We start from the raw sequence: 13,883 nt of genomic DNA, 5'->3' as shown, positions 1-13,883 counted from the left end.
AATGTTAAAATCATCAAAATGGTTTCAACTATTGCCCTTTTTTTTTCAACACGGGGTCCTTCTGTTTTGCCTCACCTGTCTTGGAATTTGCTCTATAGACCAAGCTGGGTTCCAAGATCTGCCTGCCTCTGCTTCCCAGGTACCAGGATCACGGATGTGTGCCACCAAGCCCAATACCATCGGTTTATTGTCAGAAGCCACATGAAAGCACGACTGGGTTTTTCTCTGCTGTGTCCTGTTCCTAAAGCTAGCACTTTATTTGTTTGTTTGTTTGTTTGTTTTTGGTAAAACCCATATGGGGTTAATATGTTGAAATTGTCCAAGAACCTAAGTTTCAGTGTGTCATCCTCCTGGGGCCCTGGCAACCTTAGCGTCAATTTCCTAACTTTAGCAGGGCTTTGTGAGCACCAACTGGCCTCTCCTCTGTGCCAGGCACCTTTTTGGACAACTCATTCCCACGCCCTTTCTGTTTTTCTGTACTCTGTGAGGACCCTCACACAGGCTGAGCAGGAGGCCTAGCCCTCTTATTACTATGTGTACATGCGCAAGCACACACAACACACACGTGGAGGCCAGAGGACCGCTTGTGGAGCGGGGCTCCCTTCCCACCTTTTTGTGTGTTCTGCACTCACTGAGCCACCTAGTCCGTGCTGGTTTTGTCTGTCTGTTTTGGGGATAAGGTCTGATGTAGCCCAGGCTGGTTTCCCTCATTATGCCGCTCAGAGTCACCTTGAGCTCCTGACTCCCCTGCCTCTGCCCCGGGACTTTGGGAGTGTTCTACTATAGGCTCCGGCTGCTACACCTGGGTCGTTCAGAGGGGTTGAAAGGTATATACTGAGCAGGTAGAGGCGGCGCCTTTAACCCCAGCACTTGGGAGGCAGAGGCAAACTGATCTCTGAGAGTTCCAAGCCAGCCCAGTCTACAGAGTGAGTTCCATGACAGCGAGGCAACCCAGAGAAGCCCTGTCTTGAAAAACAAAAGCAACAGCAACAACAAAAAAAACTTATTTTTAAGGGCTGGAGAGTTGGCCTAGCAGTTAAGAGCACTGGCTGCTCTTCCAGAGGAGCTGGGTTCAGTTCCCAGCACCCACATGGCAGTTCACTCCTGTCCACAACTCCAGATCAGAGGATCTGACACCCTCACAAAGAGAGACGCGCAGGCAAAACGCCAATGCACATGAAATTTAAAAACAACAAAAACAATTATTTTTAAGTTGTGTGTATATACTGTTTGTTTTGAGCAGATCTTACTCTGCCACCCCGGATGGCCTCAAAAATACTGCTGTATTAAAGAAAGAAAGAAAGAAAGAAAGAAAGAAAGAAAGAAAGAAAGAAAGAAAGAAAGAAAGAAAGAAAGAGAAAAGAAAGAAAGAAAGAAAGAAAGAAAGAAAGAAAGAAAGAAAGAAAGGAAGGAAGGATGGAAGGAAGGAAGAAAAGCAGGATGTAGTGGCACATGCCTTCCATCCTAGCACTGGGGAGGCAGAAGCAGGAGGAAATCTATGTGAGCTCGAGGCCAGCCTGGCCTAAATAGTGATTTCCAGGACAGTCAGGGCTCCGTAGAGAAACCCTGTCTCAAAAAAATTAAAATTGGGGGCTGGAGAGATGGCTAGTGGTTAAGAGTGCTGTCTGCTCTTCCTAAAGGATCCGGGTTCAATTCCCAGCACCCACATGGCAGTTCACAACTGTCTGTAATGCCAATTTCAAGGGATCTGACACCTTCACACTAAATGCACATTAAAAAAATAAATTAATTAAAATTAAAATTAAGCCAGGCATGGCGGCATACGCCCTTGATCCTAGCACTCTGAGAGGCAGAGGCAGGGAGATCTCTGTGAGTTCGAGGCCAGCCTGGTCTACAAAGCCAGTCCAGAACAGCCAAGGTTACACATAGAAATTCTGTCTCAAGAAAATTAAAAAGTAGAAATAAATGTAATTTTTTTATTTAAGTTTACTTTTTATTATAATTTATTCACTTTACATCCAGATTGTAGCTCCCTCCCTCAAAATAAATGTAATTTTATTTTCTTTTCAATAACTTATTTAATTTTATTTTGTTTGCATTAGTGTGAAGTTGTCAGATCCCTTGGGATTGGAGTTACAGACAGTTGTGAGCTGTCATGTGGGGGCTGGGAATTGAACCCGGGTCCTTTGGAAGGGCAGACAGTGCTCTTAACCACTGAGCCATCTCTCCAGCCTCATAAATGTAATTTTAAAAGAAAACTAAAACTCGCTATGTAGTCTAAGCTAGACTTAGAATTGCTATGATCCTCCTGCCTCAGGTCTCAAGGGCTAGGCTTACCGGTGTGAACTGCCTGTCTAGTATTTACTTTTCTTTCCGATGGACCAGGTTTCCTGTTAAAGCCACAGACTTACAGGTGCTCACCAAATGCTTGGAATGCAGGATGCTAACTCTCTTGTCATAAAACCACACTGATCAAATGTTGATGAGATTCCGTAGACCCTTCAGTTCGGCTCTGGGGGCCTCAGAAAAGGAACCACACCAAAGTCAATGAACCTGGATCAATTTATTCTTTCACTGGAAGAATTCCATCTACAGTTCAGAGCAGGAGGACAAGGGCTGCTGGGACAGGGGGATGTAGGGCCATCCTGATCAGGTGATGAGAACAAAGAGGTCGAGGGCTGGGTTCTCCCCTCCCCTGACTTGGGGTTTGCACGTCACTATTCTCCCTTTAGGAGAAGGAGGAGCTGGTCCGTAAAAATGCCCGCGTAAGTACTCATGGCCGCAGAGCTTTTGCTGTACGTGTCCCTGGAGAAAAAGCACAGTGGAGTTGGAAAGAAGAGCCTGGAAGCTGGAGCCCTGGGCCTAAAGGAGAAAAGCTAGGGTTTGGACCTCTGCTTTTGAGAGAAAAGAGATGTGGCCTAATCTTCCTTGGTCTGAGGAAGGAAGTCCGGAGTCTGGACCCTCAGCAGGGAGGAGGGAGGGCTGGATTCTAAACTGCTGGGACTGGGAAAAGAGAGTTAAACCTAACCCTGTAGATCTGAGAGAGCAGGGCTTAGGCCTGGACCTATCTGAGGGGGGAGGGAGGAGCCTGCACCCCTAGACTGGAGGGAGGAGAGCTGGGCCTGGACCCTTAGGTCTGAGGGAGAAGGGCCTAGATGAGGGCGCTGTCTTGCTCGGCAGGACGCACCTGAGTTTCTCATCCACGGTGGTCAGGAATTTGCTGCTGTACAGGCCTTGGGCAGCCTCCTTGGCAGAGTCCCAGTAACGGTAAAGAGACTGCTGCACCTTGTCCAGCAGGGCTGGGCTGCCCGGATCATCTTCAGGGGTTGCCTGGACCTCTGAGGGAGCATGATGGTTAGACTGGATGCACTGAGGTGTCCTTGGGTGAGTGAACGCAGGTGAGGAAGAAGACGGGACGGCAGAGGAAGGCGGGGCGATGCCTGAGAGTCACCCAACCCTTCCTCCCTGAGCCCTCACCACCACCTTGAGGCCCCACTCACCACATCCCAGCACCAGGAGGACGAGGAACACAGCCAGGAGGAACCGAGATCCCATACTGTCTGTGACCGGGAGCACTGAGGACGGTGTTGTGGTAGGCAGCAAAGCTACGGGGCGGTGCACTGCTAGGGTGCTGGTCTCCGGGGGTGGGCGGGCACCCTGCTCTCTCCCGATTCCTGCCCAATAAGGATTTGAAACAATTCAGATGAGGTCTCTTCTGAAATTCTATTCCAGAGGCTTTATTTATTTATTTATTTATTTATTTATTTATTGTGGGGGTCAGAGGTAACCACACAAGGTCTCACTATATAGCCCTAGTTGGCCTGGAGCTTACTATGTAAGACCAGGCTGGCCTTGAACTCAGAGAGCTACCTGTCTTGGCCTCTCAAATACTGGGGTTGGTGGTGTGTGGAACCATACCTGGTCCTGTGTGTGTGTGTGTGTGTGTGTGTGTGTGTGTGTGTGTGAAGCCAGGCATAGTGGTGTATGATTTTGATCCCAGCACTCAGGAGGCAGAGGCAGGTGAATTTCTATGAGTTCAAGGCCAGCCTGGTCTACATAGTGGGTTCTATGCCAGCCTGAGCTATATCAGGTGATGCCCTGTCTGGAAACAAAACTACAATAATAAAATAAGTGTATTTGGGTGTTTTACCTGAATGTATATAAGTGCAGTGAGTGTGTGCCCAGGGCCTGTAGAGACCAGAGGCCAGAAAAAGGTCACCCGAACCTGGAACGAGAGATGTCTGAGTCCCCTTCTGAGTGCTGTGAACCAAACCCAACTCTTCCTCTTCTTTTTTCTTACAGGGTTTCTCTGTGTAGTCCTGGCTGTCCTGGGACTCGATCTGTAGACCAGGCTGGCCTGGTCACAGAGCCACCTGCTTCCACCTCTCAAGTGCTGGATTGAAGGCATGCACCACCACACCGAGCTAAAACCCCAAGTCTTCTACAAGAGCAACAAATGCTCTTAACCACAGAGCCATGTCTCCAGGCCCCACGTTTGTTTTTCTGTTTTGTTTTGTTTTAAACACAAAGTCTTATATAGCCCAGGCTGGCCTCAAATTGACTTGAACTCCTGATCTCCTGCCTTCACCAGATACTTGTGCCTCTAGTGTCTAGGTTCTTTTTATTTTGTATTGTTTTGCCTTGTTTCGAGACAGGGTTTCTTTGTAGCCTTGGCTGTGCTGCCTCCCTGAGCTGCTGGGATGAAAGGCGCGCACCACCGCAACTAGCTATGTCCTCAGATTCTTGAGCCCACGGCTGCTTTGTTTACTCGCCCTCTCCCATTTGCTGAGGGTTGTATTGCCAGAACACAAAATAACCATCCTTTGGGGATGAGAAACAGACAGCAAGAGGCTGAAATACAGTCAGGCGCAGTGGTGCACGCCTGTAATCCTAGCACTAGCACTCTGGGAGGCAAAGGCAGGCAGATCTCTGTGAGTTCGAGGTCAGCCTACTCTACAAAGTGAGCCCAGGATAGCCAAGGCCACACGGAGAAATTCTGTCTTGAAAAACCAAAAACATAAAAACAAAAATAGATGCTGAAATACAGGCGGGAGAAATGGGGGTTCAGTAGTTGAGATCACTAACTGCTCTTCCGGAGGACCTGGGTTCAAGTCCCTGTACCTATAGGGCGGCCTGGCAACCGTTTGTCTGTAAGTCTACTCCCAGGGGATCCAACGTCCTCTTCTGGCATCTGCAGGGAGCCAAGCACGCACATGGTACATAAGCATCCATGCAGGCAAAACATCCATACACACAAAATAAATAAACAAAAGATGTTTTCAAAAGAGGTAGAGCTCAAACCTGGGAGAAGGGCCAAGTTAAACAAATAGACCACAAATCTAAACTCCACAGTTTTAGTCGGGCGCATGAGAGCATGCCTGGTCAGGCTGAGGGAAGAGAAGCAGAAGTTCAGGGCTAGCCTGGGCTGCAGAACGAGACCCTCTCTCAAAAAATGGAAGGAAGGAAGAAAAAAAGAAATAAAGACAGAAAAAAGCCTTTCAGTTTCATGATTCCAAGACGGACACCTAGGGCAGATCTAAGGCGGATCCTCCTGTAGTTTCTGACTTAGGAATCTCTACCCCTGACGCTCTTCCCCGCACCCTTTGGTCCACCTCTTACCTGAACGTAACAGACAGAATGGGACTGAGCTCACTAGCTCAGTGGGCTGGCAGGCTTTATAACTCCAGAGGGGCCCCCTCCTTCCATATCAGGCAGCTCCTCTGTCCTAGGACAAAGTCCTGGCCAACAGAGCCACAGAGGGGGTTGGGTGGCAGGCCTGGAAGGGCAGTGGCCAGGGACGTTCACTGCCAGGTTTCCATAGGGAAGCCCCACTTTGAAAAGCCACCCAAAAACTGGGCAGAGCTGCAACCTCAAGCTCTTTCAAGAGGCTGAGGCAGGAGGATCAAGAATTGAGTGAGTCCAAGAGCCACTGGTCAACTTAGCAAGATTTTTACCTGAAAATGAAAAGGCTTTGTTTTGGTTTTATTCACACAGGGTCTCATATAGCTCAGGCTACCCCGGAACTTCCTGTGAGGCTGAGGCTGTCCTTGAGCTCCTGATCTCCCAGGTGCTGGGATTACAGGCTTGTACCTCCATGCTCAGCCTAGTCTACAGAGAGAGTTTCAGGACAGCCAAAGTTACACAGAGAAACCCTGTCTGGAGAAGAAAGAGAGAGAGAGAGATCTGGGAATCTGAGCCATCCTGTAGAGGAGCCTGCTACTAAGACTGATGACCTGGGTTCAGGCTTCCAAGCAAAAGGACAGAACAGACCCCTTCTTCTCACCCCTACATGTACAAACCGCACATGCAGGCACATACGAATAAATACATGTAATACTTCGCAGTCCTTAGCCTTAACCACTCAGCTATCTGGTCATCCCCTAAATAGAGGTAATTTTAAAAGAGGGCTGGGGATGTGGCTCAGCAATAGGGTACTTAGCTGGCTTGTGTGAGGCCCTGGGTTTGATCCCTAGACCGCTGTCTCCCCCAAAAGAAAGACAACCCCCCAGTTCTTGAGAGACATAGGTGTGCTTGGGTATTGTGGAGGGGTTTTTCCATTTGTGGAACCCACTTGGAATAGGGTGTATTCTAGGAAGAGAGGGACACTGTGGGGATGTGGGTCAGGTGACCCGTAACTGGCCTCCTGAATCCCAGCTGGCGCCTGGAAGTCTCAGCTCACTTCCAGCCAGAACCATGGGGGGAGGGAGAAGGTTATCTCTGTGGCCCCTTCCCCTAAAGCTTTCCTCGTGCCCTCCCCAGCCAGGTGACAGTCTTTCCACTTATTAACTCCTAGATACGACGGGAGGTTGACCTCTGGCCTCAGGAAGGGCTACGCAGCCGGGCCGGTGACACAGATTAAGAACAAACACCTTTATTACGGGTGCCAGGGGAGGGAGGTGTGGAGCCCTTTAACCCTGAGTCTGCTCCCTGCAGAGCAGCCGGGGACACAGGCTGTGGGTCTTGTTTAGGAGGTGGTCTCTGGAGCTCTGCAGCCAGGCTTGAGTGCGGGGACCCAGGTCTTTCAGGTGATCTTCATAGTAGGTCTGCACAAAGCCCTGGACAGCTCCAGGACCCCTGTGGAAAGGGGACATCTTAGTTGGCAACCCAGATACGACAGGGTATGTGGCTCATTTACTTCTGAACTTCCTCGGACTCAAGACTGCAGACTCTTCTCAGTCTTCCCTCAGACCCAGGGGCCCAGGCCCAGCCCTCCTCCCTCAGAGCCATGGGTTCAGGCCCAGCCCTTCTCCCTCAGACCCGGGGCCCCGGGCCCAGCCCTCCTCCCTCAGACCGGGGGACCCAGGCCCAGCCCTCCACGCAGACCCAGGGGTCCAGCTGTAGGCTGTCTCCCCTCCCAGCTGAGCACCAGAACTCTCACCAGAACCACTGCCATTTGTCCCTGGTCTTGGTCACAAATGGCTCCACCATCTTCATCACCCTGGCCTTTACCAGGCTCCAGCGGCTGTTCTCAGGGCTAGGCGTGGGGTCCAGGCTCTCTGAAGATGTGGGTGCTGGGGGAAACCACAGAGGCTCAGCTTGAGTGGGCCGGGACCTCAGAACCCCATTCCTCTCTCCCCGAGTGTTACTCCTGTGGACAGGTGTACCCACCTTTGTATCTAGACATCCATGTCACCCCTCACCATAGGCCACGTCTGACTTCACCTGTCCTAGACTCAGTTTCCCTCCTGTAAATAGGCACAGGGACTTTGTTTGGTTTGAAGGTTATTGTGCCATCAGGGAACAAGTGACCAGGAAAGTGCCTTGTATGTACATTGCACAACCTTGCCCATCCGGGTTTACCAGCTCCCCCACACCACTGCCTTCACTCCCACCATCTGACCTCCTCTTCCCCACTGATGGTTCCTCCCTTGTCTCTCTGTCTCCTGAGATTTTCTGGCTCAGTCTGGAACCCCCCTTCCCACCTGGTGCCTCTCTCTAACCACTTAGCCCTCCAGCCCAAGGATGGCCCCTGACCCATAGCAGCTGCTGCCTCCCAGTTCTTCACACAGAATCAGCCGCCCCCTCCGTACACAGAGCAGCAAAAGCTATAATCCACCCTTTCCCGGGGACAATGTCCCTGGCTCTGTTTTCAGTCACTGTTGGACACAGTTCTCTCCCCTGCACACACACACACACACACACACACACACACACACACCCCTCTCGTTCCAGCACCTACACGCCTAGGTAGAGACTCACCCACAGATACTAGCCAGCATACAAATATACATGTGCTCACTTGTGTTGTTTCTTTTGACCTGTTTCGAATATTTATTGTTATCATGTGTACATGTTCCCGTCTGTGTGGCCGTGTGAAGGAATGCGCTGCCTGTATGGCCAAAGGTGGCGAATTCCCTAAAGCTGGGGTGGCAGGCAGATGTGAGCTCGGGAACCAAACTCCTGTCCTGTGCAAGAGCAGTAACCAGCTTTATCCCCGAGTGTGTGTGTGTGTGTGTGTGTGTGTGTGTGTGTGTGTGTGTTCGTTCAATGAGACATGGCTCCTGTATTCCTGGCTGGCCTCTCGAAGAGCAGATGACTTCTGACCTCAAACTGCTGCTCTCCTTTGACCCCACCTACCACGTGGAGGGCTGACGAGTGTGTGAGCCCACGCCAGGTTTGTGCTGGCAGGGCTGGACCCCGGGCTTTGTGCACGCTGGCTAAGGCACTCTGCCAGCTGAGCTTGTCCCAGGCTTGTCTTGAAGCGTCCTCGGCGGCTGAGGCCAGCTTGAGCTCCTCATCCTCTTGCCTCCCCCTCCCAACGCACTGGGTTTCAGGCATGTGCCACCACACCCAGGCTCATGCACTCTAGTTCAGCAAGTTCCACGTCACAGGCTGCCATAAGCCTCACCTATGACTTCACCTCTCTCAGTTTCCTGCTCTGTGAAAGGAGCTAAGAGTATGAGGGGTACCAGGACGGCGCCTGCCAGGCCACCAGCACTGTCTATGGGAGATGGATGTATATTTTAAGACAGGGTCTCACCTTCAACTTACTGTGGAGACCAGGCTGGCCTCAAACTCACGGAGGTCCACCTGCCTCTGCCTCCTGAGTGTTGGGATTTTCATGAGGATGAGGGCTTTGCTTATATGTATGTGTGTACTGTGTGTGTACCTGGTGCCACAGAGGTCGAAGGGGATGTGGAACCCCCTGGAACCCGAACTATAGATGGTTGTGAGCCATCATTTCGGTGCTGGGAATTGAACATGGGCCATCCACAAGAAGCCAGTGCTCTTAACCACTGAGGAATCTTGCCTGCCCGCCGAGTTTGTTTGTTTGTTTCTTTCTTTCTTTCTTTCTCCCTCTCTCTCTTTCTCTTTCTTTCTCTCTCTCTCTCTTTTCTTTCTTTTTTTTTTTTTCAAGACAGGGTTTCTCTGTGCAGTCCTGGCTATCCTGGACCTCTCTCTCTGTAGACCAGGCTGGCCTGGAACTCAGAGAGCCACCTGCCTCTGCCTCTGAGTGCTGGATTAAAGATGTGTGCCGCCACTGCCTGCCTTCCAAACTTTTTTCTTTAGTTAAGGAGTCTTGTTATGTACCTCATCCTGGCTGTACCCTCTTGCCTCAGTGTCCCCAGTTTGGGAATTTAGCATGTGCCTTCAGACATGGTTCCTTAGATGACTGTATTTTAATTGATTGATTTTAATGGTAATGGATGTTGAACGCCTGCTTGGCAGGTGTTATGCCACTAAGCTATAGCCCCAGGCCGTTCTGTCCGAAAATTAAAAAAAAAAATTGTGTATTTATGTGTCTGTAATACATGTTTCTATGTGTGAGGTCCTCGTTTGTGTCCCACAGCCCTCACGTGGAGGTCAAGGACAAGCTAAGGAGGCTGTTCTCTGCACCTCGTGGGTTCCAGGACCAAACTCAGGTCTCCAGGCTTTCATGGCACTTGCCTGTACCCACTGAATCATCTCACTAGTCCCTGTTTTCTGTAATTTTTAAAACCGAGTGTCACTAAACTGTCAGGGGGACCCCCAACCTGCAATCCTCCTGCCTCAGCCTTTGTGTAATTAGGATTATAGACCCCCAACCAACACTCTTCTCATGAGATAAAATTTTAAATGCATGAACAAAATACAGATCTCTGTGAGCACACACACAGAAACAGCTTCCTCTGCAGCCACACACTTGGGCCTTTCAGACCCATACCCTGTAGAGAGCACACACACACACACACACACACACACACACACACACACACACACACACGTGCCCGCCCAGGAACCGTCGCACACCTGTGATTCTAGTGCTCAAGAGGTAACATCCCAGAAGATCAGGAGTTCAAGGCTAGCATTGGCTACGCAGCAAGTTGGAGACCAGCCTAAGCTACCTCGGTCCCTGGCTCATAAAACCAAACAAAACAGAAACCACCAACAGCAGCAAATCCACAAATAAACAGTATCAAACAGTAGCAACAAAAGCATACTGTGCCCATGGTGTCACATAGATCCTTGTCGCAACTGCAGCTGGGACCAAAGGGCTGACCGTAAGGCTTTGCTTTGAGGAATTCTTGCCTTGTATGCACAAGGCCTGGAGTTCGATCCCCAGCACCACACAAGCCAGGCGTGATGGGGCATTCCTGTAATCCGAGCTCTTCAAGGATGGGAGGCAGGTTTTCAGAATTCAAGATCATCCTTGGCTCTATCTTTGGATAGTCTCCAAAGAACAAAACAAAACAAGCCTGTGGCATGTGGAGGCCCTGTGTTCCAGCCCACTGTGTGTGTGTGTGTGTGTGTGTGTGTGTGTGTGTGTGTGTGTGTGTGCTGCACTCACCTTACACGGCTACTGACTCATTTGATTAAAGCCACAGTCACCCCCACCCAGAGAACCCCACCTCCAGCAGGCCCCAACTCCTCACCTACAAAACAGGCCAGAAGCATCAAGGAAAGGCAGAGTGAGGGCAGGACCCACAGTCTGTATCTCATCGGGGACATTTCTGGGTCCCTCTGTCCCTTTGTCTCTTGGTGCTCTACTCTCCACCCTAGGGAAGGGACAGGCAACACTGGAAAGGGTCCTCCCCTTGCCACCTCCCCACTCTCCTTGGCAGGACTTCAAAGAGATGGATGGATCTGGTGACATCGACAGTCAAAGGCCATGCCCGCCCTTGTCTGCCTCCCTCTTTCGTACCCTCCTGGGATGATGCTCTGTCCTCACAGAAGCGTCAACACTCAGGCCACACTCTACCAGAATTTTCCTGGACTCAGTTTCTTCCTTTGGGAATTAAGATCATAATCTATACTTGAGAAATTGGTGTGTGTGTGAGGGGTTCATTCTGTTTTATTTTGAGACAGGGTCGAATGTAGCCCAGGCTGGCCCGGAACTCATTATGGCCAAGAATGGCCTAGACTCTCTATCCTCCCCAATGCCACCATGCCTGGTTTTCTTTCTAGTTTTTATTTTGTAGCAAGGCCTCACTAAGTAGGACAAGCAGGCCCTGAAACGGTGCTCCTCTTTGCCTCCGCCTCTGGAATAACTGTGATTACAGGCGTCTTCCCACACCGTGTATGGCTTGCATTGTGAATTCTTTTTTTCTTCTTCTTCTTTTACTTCTTTCTGTGTTTTCCTTGGCTGTCCAGGACTTGCTTTTGTAGAGCAGGCTTGCCTGGATCTCACAGAGATCTGTCTGCTTCTGCCTCTCTGAGTGCTGGGTTTATAGGCATGCGATCTACAGTTTCAAGAGTAAACTACATTAATGGGAAAAAAATTAATTTAACTATGTTCCATGCAAGATTTGGGAATTTTACCAAATAAATATTTAAATATGACCTACTCGTCTGCAGGTGAGGTGTAACTGTGTACCCCACGGCTCCCTGTTTCTTTTGTTTGTTGTTTACTGAAACATTTTCTCAGGGCAACCTGGACCGGCCTTGAATTTCTGATGCTCCTGCCTCTACCTGCCCAGTGCTGGGATCACATGAAATGCCCACGTGCCCAGGACACTCTGTTTTCACAAAGCAAATCTCCTGATGGAATCTTACCTGCAGCCAGAGTAACCCTGCCCCAGACGCCTGAGGAAGGCTGACCCACACCACGGGACGCTCATCTCCTGTCCATTTCTCGCTGACAGAAAAAAAAATCCCCCAGAGCTGCTGTTTGTCACCACCAAACATTTTTAGGAATAGACTCTGGGCCTGGTTGCACAATCCTGTAAATGTACCCAACACTGCTGACCCAGACACTCGAAAGTGGCTGAAATGGTGAATTTTAGGTTCTGTGGTTTGTTTAGCACAAAACGGCAAGCCATACATAGACTCCCCGTGTCTTGTCATGAAAACAACGTCTTGCTGGACACGGTTGTGGTGGCACCCCAGGGTTTGAGAAGCTGAAGCAGGAGTTTCAGCATGGGTGTCCTAGCGAGACCCTGTTTTCCACACATGTGGGCGGGATGTGGAGTTTACAGCCAAACTCCACCTCTTTTCGGCATTGAGACCTGCTACAGTTTCCTTAACCTCCGTGGGCTGATTACTTCACACTAAAATGTGATGGGTTGATTACCATTACCCAGCTTGGGACAGCACAGAACAGGGCCACCATAGTTAACTAACTGTAAGTTGCTATCTATTTATTCAGTTTTGAAACAGAAATTTTAAGCCAGGTGTGGGAACATATGCCTTTAATCCCAGCACTCGGGAGGCACAGGCAGGTGGATCTCTGTGAGTTTGAGGACAGCCTGGTCTAGAGAGTGAGTTCCAGGACAGCCAGGGCTACACAGAGAAACCTTATCTCAAAAAACAGAAAAACATAAAAAAACAACAAAAACAAGATTTTATAGCTAGGTATGTTGGTACAGGCCTTTGGTCCCAAAGCACAGAAAGCAGAGGCAGGCTGGGCACAGTGGTACATGCCTGAAATCCCAGCACTTAGGGAGGCAGAGGCAGGCAGATCTCTGTGAGTTCAAGGCCAGCCTGGTCTACAAATGGAGTTCTGAATGAAAAAAAAAAAAAGCAAGCAGAGGCAGGAGGAGGATAGCTATAGACCATCATACCAGTCTTTATTTATTTTGTTTTTTATTATTTTACTTTTGATTTTTGAGACAAGGTATCTCTGTGTAGCTAGGCACTTACTTGTTAAATAGGGGCTCTCTTCTTGTAGCCCTGAGTGCCTGGAACTGTGATCACCTTGTGTCTGCCTTCCAAGTGCTTGGGATCATTGGTCTTAGCCACCACACCAAATTTCATGCATGTTAGCAAGTACTCCACCAACTGAGTCCAAGGATGATGATCTTTATTTGGCCTGTGTAAGGCACGCACGCACTCACACGCTCACGCACACACAGTGCTCAAAGCCAGAGGGAGTGACTTTGACATTCTCCACAAATTAGAGATGTTTTCCTCACTGTTGGGAATTGAACCCAGGGTTTGTGTTTGAGCACAAACCACTGAGCCACACCCCCAGCCCCTCACTGGGGGATTTTAGGCAGGAGCTCTACCACTGAGCCATACCACAGCCCCTACCTGGGGGACTCCTTTCTTCCTTCTTTTCTCCTTTTTGAGACTGGGTCTTGCTATATACTTCCTACATAGACCAGAGATCCACCTGCCTTTTCCTCCCAAATGCTGTGATTACAGGTGTGTGCCATCACTTCTAGCTTATACAGAGATAATTTAAAAAAAAAAAGAGAAAACAAACTTTTTTATTGCAGTTACTCATTTTGTGTGTGAGTGAGTGTGCATGTTCCATGAATGTGGGGAGGTCAGAGGGCAACTTGCCCGAGTTGGTGCTCTAGGTCCTGGGGTTCAAACACAAACTCAAGCACCTTTATCCGATGGGATGGAGAGATGGTTCAGTGGTTAGGGGCTCACACTACTGTTGCAGAGGCCCAGGGTTCAGTTCCAGCATCCACAGCAGGCACTTCCCAGCTGTCTATACCTCCAGCTCCCAGAGGGTTGCACAGGTACATGATGTTCACAGCATATATGTAATTAAT

General features: G+C 49.7%; 2 protein-coding genes across 7 annotated transcripts; both read right to left on the bottom strand.

Moving 5' to 3' along the window:
- Nucleotides 1-2,505: 2,505 nt before the first annotated feature.
- Apoc2 (apolipoprotein C2) lies at nt 2,506-5,734 on the bottom strand. 3 transcript variants are annotated; one of them, XM_060368669.1, is made up of 5 exons: nt 5,581-5,712; nt 4,112-4,186; nt 3,462-3,635; nt 3,149-3,340; nt 2,506-2,766 (listed from the first exon to the last, which is right to left on the bottom strand). In XM_060368669.1, the coding sequence occupies exons 3-5, from the start codon at nt 3,464-3,466 to the stop codon at nt 2,679-2,681; spliced, it is 285 nt and encodes a 94-aa protein (XP_060224652.1). In that variant the 5' UTR covers nt 3,467-3,635; nt 4,112-4,186; nt 5,581-5,712; the 3' UTR covers nt 2,506-2,678. The 3 variants fall into 3 exon arrangements, with proteins under 3 accessions (XP_060224652.1, XP_060224655.1, XP_021497860.1); XM_060368672.1 differs by having other exon boundaries at nt 3,149-3,299; nt 5,581-5,650; XM_021642185.2 differs by lacking the exon at nt 4,112-4,186 and having other exon boundaries at nt 3,149-3,299; nt 5,581-5,734.
- Nucleotides 5,735-6,816: 1,082 nt separating this feature from the next.
- Nucleotides 6,817-12,054, bottom strand: Apoc4 (apolipoprotein C4). Of its 4 annotated transcripts, none has more exons than XM_060368639.1 (4): nt 11,935-12,054; nt 10,815-10,937; nt 7,340-7,549; nt 6,817-7,035 (listed from the first exon to the last, which is right to left on the bottom strand). In XM_060368639.1, the coding sequence occupies exons 1-4, from the start codon at nt 11,997-11,999 to the stop codon at nt 6,870-6,872; spliced, it is 564 nt and encodes a 187-aa protein (XP_060224622.1). In that variant the 5' UTR covers nt 12,000-12,054; the 3' UTR covers nt 6,817-6,869. The 4 variants fall into 4 exon arrangements, with proteins under 4 accessions (XP_060224622.1, XP_021497855.1, XP_060224625.1 ...); XM_021642180.2 differs by having other exon boundaries at nt 7,340-7,472; nt 11,935-11,953; XM_060368642.1 differs by lacking the exon at nt 11,935-12,054 and adding an exon at nt 11,456-11,474 and having other exon boundaries at nt 7,340-7,472.
- Between the last annotated feature and the right edge of the window lie 1,829 nt (nt 12,055-13,883).

The sequence above is a fragment of the Meriones unguiculatus genome, chromosome 1 (genome assembly GCF_030254825.1).
Source record: "Meriones unguiculatus strain TT.TT164.6M chromosome 1, Bangor_MerUng_6.1, whole genome shotgun sequence".
In the NCBI taxonomy this organism is placed as follows: domain Eukaryota; kingdom Metazoa; phylum Chordata; class Mammalia; order Rodentia; family Muridae; genus Meriones; species Meriones unguiculatus.
Note: the sequence above shows the minus strand (reverse complement) of the source record. Positions and strands in the feature narration are given on the sequence as shown.

Bases quoted from the DNA above. Each gene is read 5' to 3' on its own strand.
- Apoc2 (XM_021642185.2), bottom strand. From the start codon at position 3,516: ATGGGATCTCGGTTCCTCCTGGCTGTGTTCCTCGTCCTCCTGGTGCTG. The intron at 3,300-3,461 runs GTGAGTGGGGCC...ATGCTCCCTCAG, and splicing joins CCTCCTGGTGCTGGGATGTG to AGGTCCAGGCAACCCCTGAA. The intron at 2,767-3,148 runs GTGCGTCCTGCC...CTTTTTCTCCAG, and splicing joins ACCGTGGATGAGAAACTCAG to GGACACGTACAGCAAAAGCT.
- Apoc4 (XM_060368639.1), bottom strand. From the start codon at position 11,999: ATGAGCGTCCCGTGGTGTGGGTCAGCCTTCCTCAGGCGTCTGGGGCAG. The intron at 7,550-10,814 runs GTGAGGAGTTGG...ACCTGTCCACAG, and splicing joins GCTTCTGGCCTGTTTTGTAG to GAGTAACACTCGGGGAGAGA. The intron at 7,036-7,339 runs GTGAGAGTTCTG...CCCTTTCCACAG, and splicing joins GACAAATGGCAGTGGTTCTG to GGGTCCTGGAGCTGTCCAGG.